Source organism: Macrobrachium nipponense, chromosome 3, assembly GCF_015104395.2.
Source record: "Macrobrachium nipponense isolate FS-2020 chromosome 3, ASM1510439v2, whole genome shotgun sequence".
In the NCBI taxonomy this organism is placed as follows: Eukaryota; Metazoa; Arthropoda; class Malacostraca; order Decapoda; family Palaemonidae; genus Macrobrachium; species Macrobrachium nipponense.
Genome location: NC_087202.1, coordinates 2,307,931 through 2,318,038, shown reverse-complemented (window position 1 = coordinate 2,318,038; position 10,108 = coordinate 2,307,931). Strand labels below are relative to the sequence as shown.

Sequence of the window (10,108 nt, the reverse complement as noted above, 5' to 3'; positions counted from 1 at the left end):
TGTAAATTTAAATTCAAAGATGTATGAACTATAATAATGAACGCGTGGACATACGAATAAAGGCCAATGCTACGACGGGAGAGTGAAACAGAGGAGTGATTGCTAAGCCTTTCGACACAACGGTCCCTTTCCCAGCAGACTCTCTACTATAGTAGATTCACATCAACCGTGCATCTGATGTCTAATCCCGTCCCTTTACGACGTTCCTGATTTGCTGTTGATAAGTCAGTCACAGGGCTGGATACTCTCAGTTTCTCGAGAGAGTTCACATAGGCGGGATGCATGTTCCACCACTCCTGAGGGATAAGTCTTTCTAAAATACCCCTCAGGAGAGGTGGAACATACGTTCCGCCTATGCGGACTCTCTCGGGAGACTGAGAGTTTCCAGCCCTGTGACTGGCTTATCAAAAGCCATCAGGAGACCTAGCAACACATCATTGTTTCACTTTCCTTTGTGGCAATTACCTATATTTATCGTATATTTATCATCACGTTCTATATATCCGTTAATTCATTAATACAATGGAATGATACATACCACAACAATCTTCACTAAACTATTTAGGTCTTATACACTCATCGTCAAATTGAAACAAAACCAATGTATGACGCGTTTGATAAACACGAATGAGACTGATTCAGCGACGACGATGATGAAATCTGTGATATGAGATGGAAATTGCTTTGATGTCGTCAAAGCATTTTCCTCTCGAGATATTCGAAGTCATTTTTTTTTTTTATGTCGCTTTGCCATAAGGATTAAGCCGACGAAAACCGGCAAGTTGATTAGCGAAATCACCCATGAGAAATGTTTCCAATAATATCCCATATGAAGTTCGTCATTTCCATCATGCGTTTATGAAGTTGACACTCCTTGATCATAAACATATTTATCCCACTTAATCAGCTAAATTGAATGTACGTAGAACTTTGGGCTAAAGGCCAAGCACTGGGCCCTATGAGGTCCACAATCAGCGCTGAACGGAAATTGACATTAAAAGGTTTGAAAGGTGCAACTGGAATTCTACTCAACAACCTAGCTGAGAATTGAAAAGATCCTGCATAAGATTAATTCGTTGAAGACAGCCATTAATTTCAATAAAACATGTATCAAAGAAGGTCTCCTCCCTGCAAATAATAATAATAATAATATTAATAATAATAATTCATTGCGAGGGTATTACCCTGTCTTTGTTTTCTACTATTTTATATATATATATATATATATATATTTATATATATATATATATATATAGATTTGTGTGTGTGTATACATATATATGTGTGTATAACTGAATCACGGCGAAACACATGTCATCCCAAGGGGTTAGTACTAAACGAGACGAAACTGTGTAGTGTTTAGTACTAACCACTTGTGTAATGTCCCTAAGTGAATTAGCGATTTCACAATTTCAGGAAAAATTTTAGGGATTTCGTGATATTCCTGGTTTCCCAGTTTTAGCGTAATATAAAAACAAACAAACACAAACACATACACACACATATATACGTATATATATATATATATATATATATATATATATATATATATATATATATATATATATATATATATATATATATACACAATTCATTCCATTATTATTATTATTATTACTACGAGAATATAAAACATGAAAACGAAAAAAACGATGATTTATTTGGTGGGAAGCGAGAAATGAAGGTGGAAAATTTTCGTTCCGAGGATTCTGCCTCTGACGATGATTAGGGGCGTCGACCCCTCCTTCCTCCAGAGGGACTGATGCAGCCACGGCGACGGCTTCAGGAGCAACCGGAGACACTCTCCCACCACAGCAGCAATGAAGAAGAAGAAGAATCCTTCGGAACTGAGCCAGGAATCGGAGCTGTTCTTCGTATCTTCAAGAGACGCCTCAGATCCGGAAACCTCAGGAGCAGTCAAAAATCGGAGCTGTTCTTCAGATCTTCAAGAAGCGCCTCAGGATCTTGAGTCCTCGTGCCGTGGCAGTTTCAAAAACTAGACATTGAGAAAGCAAACGTATACGTTGACATTCATCATGTTTCAGCTTTATTGCATATTACTTGCGGTATTAGCATTCATCTACGGAGACTTATGCGCTTCAATCAACGACTTGTTAAATTTCATTTGTTGTCAAGGAGTCGACAGTGGTTTCCGAGTACCTAGTGCTCTTGTTGCTGCTGCTGTTGATTCTCTTGAACCTGAAATTTTGGACCAGCGGAACAGCTTGACGGCGCCATCCTCTGCCTTTGCCAAACCTGGTTTGGTCTTGTTGGCAGCCCTGGCGCTTGCTGTTTGCTGGAAATCTGGAATGTTTGGACCGAAAGGTCATGAATTGGATGAATGTCTGGAAAGCGAAATAATGAATGTGAGCGATAGTGAGGATGACATGGAAACTGATTTGAGTAATAGTGAAGATGACATGGAAATTGATTTGAGCGATAGTGAGGATGGCATGGAAACTGATATGAGCGAAAGTTTGAATGATTTGGAAACTAATTTGAGCGATAGTGAGGATGATAATGATACCTATATGAGCGAAAGTGTGAATGAACTTGAAACTGATGTAAGTGAAGTATCTAGACTGGATAATAGCCTAGATTTAGAAGACCTGGAAGATACTAAGGAGGAACAAGAAAGAGATATGCTCGAAGTATCTAGACTGAAAGATAGTCTAGATATGGAAGACCTGGAAATGCCTAGCCTGGAAGAGAGTCCTCCCGACATGGAAGAACCAGATATCCCTGAGGAGGAAGGAGAGCTGGAAGAAATCCATTTGCCAAGACTACATCAAGAAGAACCAGATGTAGTAAAACAGAACTTAGCAGAAGCTCTGGAAAGCAGTCAAGTTTACGGAAATAAAATGGAACATCTCTGGAAGGAAGCACAGGAGGAGATTGTGCGGCTTCAGAACCAACTTGTGGACAAAGACAAGTTGCTGGAAACGAGCGCACAGGAGGGCGCAGGACTGAAGAGAGAAATCGAGAACGTCTACCTTGAAAAGGAACATGTTCTGACTGAAAAACGGCGCCTAGAAGGAGATTTGGAACTGGCTCTAGATCGAGGAGAGAGGATAGAGAACATGAATAAAGAACTGAAGGAAAAATCAGAGTCTCTAGAGAGCCAGTTAGAGGCAAATAACGTCTTGCTAAAGAAAAGGGATGAAAAGGAGAGAGAAAAGCAAAATTTCTTCCAACAGGCTTTGGTCGCAAAGGAAGGAGAACTGGAGAGTGCCATAAAGAAAAAAACTGAGCTGGGCCTCAAACTGAAACAAATAGAAACTTCCAATCAAAAGCTTGTTTCAGAGAAAGAATATTTCGAGTGGCTGATAGAAGGCTACAAGGATGCCGTAGCCCAGAAGAAGAAGGAAGTTGACCACATACAAGAAGTACTCGGACGTATAGCGACAGAGTCTGGGAAGGACCGAGAAACACTTGAGGTCATTAAATCAGAAAACGTGAAACTCAGGGAGCTGGCAACTGACCTTCAAGACAGAAATTGTGAATTTGAGAAGAACCTAGTAGACGAGACCCATAAAAACTTGATATTAACGGACAAAGTTCAGTCGCTAGAATTGCTTTTGGACCAAAAAGAATCTGGGCTGGTCTCAGCAACAGAAATTCTGACTGCAGAAAGAGCGAACACTGAGATTTTGGCCGCAGAACTCAAAAAGATGAAGAACTGGGTCTCAGAACTAGGTGTAGAAAATGCAAAGTATAAAGAACAGTTGGAGGAAAAAGAAGCTGAAGTGACTAAAGTGAAGAAAGAGTTAGACAATGGAAAGATCACCACCCAAACTCTGGCTGGAGAAGCCCAGGTTATGAAGAACTGGGTTGCAGAGTTAGGAGGAGAGAACACCAAGCTTCAGGAAAAGGTAGACGAAAACCAACTGCAAATAAATTCACTTAAGAAATCTTTAAGGAGGGAGAAACAGAGGAACAGAGTTCTACAGGATGCTCTCCATCATGAGAAGGAGATGGAAAACTTGTTGAAGGAAGAAAAGAAGAGGGGAAATGAGATGGAAACTTCCCTCAGAACATTAGAAGTAGAATTCCATAATAGGGACCTCCAAAGAGAAAACTTACTAAACACAGAAAGAAAACTGAGATGTGAAATAGCAGAGAAACTAGGCGTCGCTCTCAATCACAGGAAGGAACTGGAAAGCTTGCTGGAAGAGGCAGAAGAGAAGGTGAGAAAACTTGCAAAAGATTTCGAGGAAGAGGTCCAGAAAAGGGAGGCCCAAAAACTAGATTTCTTGGGCAAAGAACAACAACTCAAAGGAAAAATGCTAACGTTGGAAAGCAGATTGCAAAATGCTGAAAATCTTCTGATGAAAGAGGAGAGGGAAAATTTACACTGGCAGCAAAGGTTACAGGAAAAGGACAAAGAAGTAGAGACGCTGAGGAAAGATGAGGAGGACCATCAAGAACAAATGAAGGAGATGGAGGACAAACTGCAAAATCTCTCCAAGGAGAGAAACAGTCTGATCGAAGCAGTCGAAAAACAGTCGAGGGAATGCCACCTTTGACTATTGCAAGAAAGGAGAGAGAGAAGAGTGAAATTAGACTGTATTATCAGGAGAGATTGGATCAGAAGGACAGCGAAATGAAGAAGCTGCAGGAAGAATGTGATAAATTGAAAGAAAATTGGAGGATACAGGAAGAAAATATGATCAGGGAACAACCCCCCAAAAACGTCTCATGGAGCGTCAAAGAAGACAGGAAGAGGTCTGAGGGATCAAGATAAATACATGTTAATGATGCTTCTCCATGGCACAGCTCAGAGGAACTTCCATCTGCAACATATTGCACTGCAAGCCATGGCAATTGAACAGGAGCAGCAAGATGGAGGGCAAGCAGAAGACCTGTGGATGAGAAGGGAGAAACAATACAGGAAATACTGCGATGCCCAGAGTGACAGGAGCAACTACAGGAAGCATTGGGTGGGAGGTCCTTACTCAGACGTTGCATGGACCTCATTCATGAAGAAGAAGGAATCCCGCAAACAACGAACGGGGATTCTAACGAGAACTGTGAAATTTTCGATGAAAACTCAGGTGACAAAATGTGTCATCAAAGCAACAACAAGATAGAGCCCCAAAGAGCCGATACTCATGAGGAAAATGTGGGTTGAGTAAGCCAGAAATGACACCCACCATAAAAGGCCAACAGAAGTGGAGTCACAGACTGACTCGATGACTAGGGGGCTGAGCGCACATCTTCAGCAGTTGGGTGAGAGGGACCCATGATTCCCCCACACCTTCAAAGGGGGGCCCCCCACCCCCAAAGGTGTCATGGTTCCTTTCATTATGTTGCTTTCTTTGGGTGTGGGTTCAGCCCCACAGTCATCAAGCCATTCTGTGGCACATTTGTGTTTGCCTTTTTGTCTCAGTCAGGACGAGCAAGAACAAAGGAAGGCGATGGAGAGCAACCTGCAAAATCTCTCCTGGGAGAAAGTCAAAGAAAAGGAGAGTGGAGAACAAATCAATAAGGCTGAGGCAACTGGATCCATGAAACTGGAGATAGTTATGTCTCGAGACCAAGTCAGAGACGCCAGTTCAGAAGAGAGGCAAAAAGTGGCTATCTTGATGCCTTGCCATCTACAGCAGGGAAGGGTGGGGTGACCCGTGACATCCACCCCACCTCCAAAAAGGCCTACAGGAGTGAGTCACAGACTGACCTGACGACCATGGGGCAGAGTGCACATCTTCAGCAGCCTGAGAGGGATCCCATAATTCCCCCTGCACCTTCGAAATCACCCCTCCCCCCAGGGGGGTCCCCCTGCAAAGGTGCTCATAGCGGTTCCTCTTATGCAGCTTTGGGTGCGCATTCAGCCCCACAGTCATCAGGCCATTCTGAGACCAATTTGTGTTTGGCCTTTTGTCTCAGTCAGGACGAGCTCAGTTACTGAGTCTGACTGAATGACGCGATTCATTTTCCTGCTGTGGAAAAGGCAACATTTTAACCTAGCCACTGAGTTCGGCTGGCTTGTCCGCCAGCCCAATTCAGTGCCGGTCCCAAGCCCGGATAAATAGGGAGGGTTGGAATCATCCATAAAATATCTGCCAAAAACAATAAGAGAGAGAGAGAGAGAGAATATCCATAAAAAATATCTGCCAAAAAACAATAGAGAGAGAGAGAGAGAGAGAGAGAGAGAGAGAGAGAGAGAGAGAGAGAGAGAGAGAACCTGAAGCAGAAAAATCTACCTTTAAAACCATGACATAAATTTTCTATAAATTCTATTAAATGCTACACTTGTTGAAAGATTTGGCCTAAAGTCTGCAGTGCCATGCACCTAGCATTTACTTTCTGTTCTTTAAAATATATTTGATATGTTCTAAAGAATAAATACCAAAGAATAGAAGGTAGATGCCAGGTGCAGGGCACTGTAGACTCTAGGCCTAATGCTACAAGTAACTCTGACTGTAGCATTTAACTGAGTTCATATCAAAAAGTATCACACTATTTTAAAGGGAGATTAGTACAGGTTCACTAAATTAAAGTTCTCTCTCTCTCTCTCTTCTCTCTCTCGTCTCATCTCTCTCTCTCTCTCTCCTCTCTCTCTCTCTCTCTCAAACTGGTTGTGGGTGAGGGTGGAGGGATGTTGAAGGGTTGTGGGCAAGGGTTTTGACAGTAAAGTTATGTTTGGAAAGTTGAAGGTGGAGGTTGTGGGTGTAAGGTCATGGGAGGTGCTGAGGGTTGTCAATGGATGGTTGATGTTAGAGGGTTGAAGTTTTAGTTTTGAGATTAGAGGTCTGTAAGTGTAAGGTTGTGGGTAGAGGCCAGGTGGACGACTAAGGGTGAAGAGTTATGAGGAAAACTGCGGGTGTAGCGTTGTGGTTGGAGACCAGGTGGAGGACTGTGGGTGGAGGGTTGTGGTTAGAAACCAGGTGGATGACTGGGGGTGGAGGGGTGTGAGTGTAGAGACCAGGTGGATGCTGGAACTGTTGTGAACTGTGTGGGGTGAAAGTGAGTGTAGAGACTGAGTGGATGACTGTGGGTAGAGGGGTGTGAGAGTAGAGACTGGGAGGATGACTGTGAGTGGAGGGGTGTGAGTGTAGAGACTGGGTGGATAACTGCAGTTGGAGGGTTGTGATTGTAAGGTTGTGGGTAAAGACCGGGTGGATGACTGTGGGTGGAGAGGTACGAGTGTAGGGTTGTGGGTTGAGACTGGGTGGATGACTGTGGGTGGAAGTGTGTGAGTGAAGGGTTGTAGGTTGAGACTGGGTGGATGACTGTGGGTGGAGGGGTGTGAGCGTAGGGTTGTGGATAGTGACTGAGTGGATGACTCTCTCTCTCTCTCTCTCTCTCTCTCTCTATATATATATACGTATATATATATATATATATATATATATATATATATATATATATATATATATATATATATATATATATATATATATATATATATATATATATATATATATATATATATATATATATTATATATTATATATATATATATATATATATATATATATATATGTATATATATATATATATATATATATATATATATATATATATATATATATATATATAGAGAGAGAGAGAGAGAGAAGAGAGAGAGAGAGAGAGAGAGAATAAGTAGTTTTATAACTCACTTATTTTAACATTGAATCTATAGAGATATGGAAATATGTAGCTTTGTAATCCTACTTATTCTAGCACTGAATCTATGAGGATTAATTTTGAAACTGACAATACAAATTTTCTTTTATGAAATGTGCATCTAGCACTCATATAAAAATATCTCTTCATCTCCGTAGAGTTCTGCTCTTTTTCTACTCTCTCTCTCTTATAAGGATTCTCATTTGGAGATGGTTCCAAATAATTAATTCATGGCTTAATTTTTAGCATCAAGGATATAAACCTAATGCACAACTTCAGTTCGACCTTTGCCTGATGTGAGGTACTAATTCAAAATAAAATATAACGTGAAAGTTTAAAACTGTATAATTATTAAATGATTTATTTGCAAATTGAGAAGTGTAGAGGTATGCAAATGCAGCGCAGGCAAACACTTCTGCACAAACATCAAACTGCATTTTTGCCTTTGGAATACAAAGAGGGTTTGGGATTTCACAGATACTATTTAGAATTCAAGGTTCGGTTGCTATTCCTTGATTCGTTTGAAAATTGTCTCGTACTATATATATATATATATATATATATATATATATATATATATATGTATGTGTGTGTGTGTGTGTGTATGTGTGTGTAATATACATACATACACATACATATATATATATATATATATATATATATATATATATATATATATATATTATCGTAATCATAATTATAGCTTTAACAATAATAAAATATCAACCTTATAAGTACTTCGCTTGTTACTCAGCGCATTATATTTCTGCACGGACCTGACTGTTTATTACTTTACAAAGCAAGTTTCTGAATGACTGTAGCCAGATGCTCAATAGAAACGAAAATGCCTGGGGCAAAGAATAGCCAATCCACAGCAGATTATTCAAGGTAAATCAAGATATACAAATACTTACATAGAACATCAGTTTTATGTCTATGTCACAACAGAATAACTAAAGAATGCAAGACGCTTTGAACTTGCATCAATACCTCAAGAATTACCATAACCCTGAGCAATAATAATAAAGTGAAAAATGCACAGAAGTGCCATACGTACGATTATGACTAACTTTAACCTTGATGAAGATAAAATCTACTGAGGCTAGAGAGCTGCAATTTAGTATGTTTGATGATTGGAGAGTGGATGATCAACACACCAATTTGCAGCCCTCTAACCTCAGTAGTTTTGAAGATCTGAGGGCGGACAGAAAAAGTGCGGAATTTAACCTTGAATCAAATAAAAAGTACTGAGGCTAGAGGGCCGCAATTTTTAGTGTGTTTGTTGATTGGAGGGTGGATAATCAACTCACCAATTTGCAGCCCTCTACCCTCTGAGGGCTGACAGAAAAAATTAAGACGTACGGACAAATAGTAGCCGACTCGATAGTTTTATTTCATAGAAAACTGAAAAGAAGGAAAACTAATAACTGACGCAATTCCCAAGATTCGTAAAGGAAATGTTGTTGCGACTTCAAGCGGGATTTGTTAATAACAGTAATGGCTCAGGCAATCTGTCGAATTTTACAGCCCTAAAATATGGCACAGCGTGAATTCCGCTTTGCCTTCCGGAATATGGAATATGGATTCAGGTATCGTGTTTGACAAGTTGACGCCTGCAGCAGGCCGCATTTTGCAGACGAAATGGAAATGTCTAAATGTCTAATGTTCGAGAGTCGAGCTTGCTTACATAGATAAACAAAACAGTTAAATCAACCAATTAGTTAGTTTTCATTCAAACAATTTCACGGCTATATAAAAATAATTAACATAAAACCTTTAAATCAGTTACTCGACCTTTGCTTGAAAGAAAATAATTAACTGTAAAATCTTTAAAAGACTTAGTAATTAAGTAAAAATCACAAATAAATAACTAAAGGTTGTTCTAGATGACATTATATGGCAATAAACGCCTATAATGTTCGATAACGGCATGTTCACGGTAGAAAAAATCATATATACAGGATTTTAAATAAACAATACCCTAATTAGTGTTTCAAAATATCTGAATATCTGTGATATTCAGCCACTGAATAAACCAAATTTTATCAAATTGATATCTAAAATGAAGAATGTATAAAAGATAACACGCTATTTTGAAAACGATTATAAGAACCAATTTTCGGCGATAGACAGGAGAGAGAGAGAGAGAGAGAGAGAGAGAGAGAGAGAGAGAGAGAGAGAGAGAGAGAGAGAGAGAATGCTGCACTGCTTATCGTTATCTTATTAAGATAATAAATGAAGTCGCTTAACTGTAAATAATATATTATAGCTACAAAGGCAGCAACGTATAAGAGAGAGAGAGAGAGAGAGAGAGAGAGAGAGAGAGAGAGAGAGAGAGAGAGAGAGAGGCTCCCCTTTAAAGGGAAATTTTCTAAGCCTAAATTTGAGAAGGGGCAAGAAAATTAGGTGATTAAAAAAATTTAAAAAAATAAAAATCTTCGTTGCCGCGGCCAAGGCCTGGAAATAATTAAGCAAGAGGTAGACAGATCATAATAAC

At 39.8% G+C, this 10,108-nt stretch overlaps 1 protein-coding gene across 1 annotated transcript; it reads left to right on the top strand.

Moving 5' to 3' along the window:
- The first annotated feature begins 2,036 nt into the window (after positions 1 to 2,036).
- LOC135222110 (ERC protein 2-like) lies at positions 2,037 to 4,526 on the top strand. The gene has a single exon (XM_064260281.1). It carries the CDS (start codon positions 2,037 to 2,039, stop codon positions 4,524 to 4,526), a length of 2,490 nt encoding a protein of 829 aa, XP_064116351.1.
- Positions 4,527 to 10,108: the final 5,582 nt, after the last annotated feature.

What these genes read in the sequence shown, in the direction of transcription:
- LOC135222110 (XM_064260281.1), top strand. Translation starts at nt 2,037, where the DNA reads ATGTTTCAGCTTTATTGCATATTACTTGCGGTATTAGCATTCATCTAC.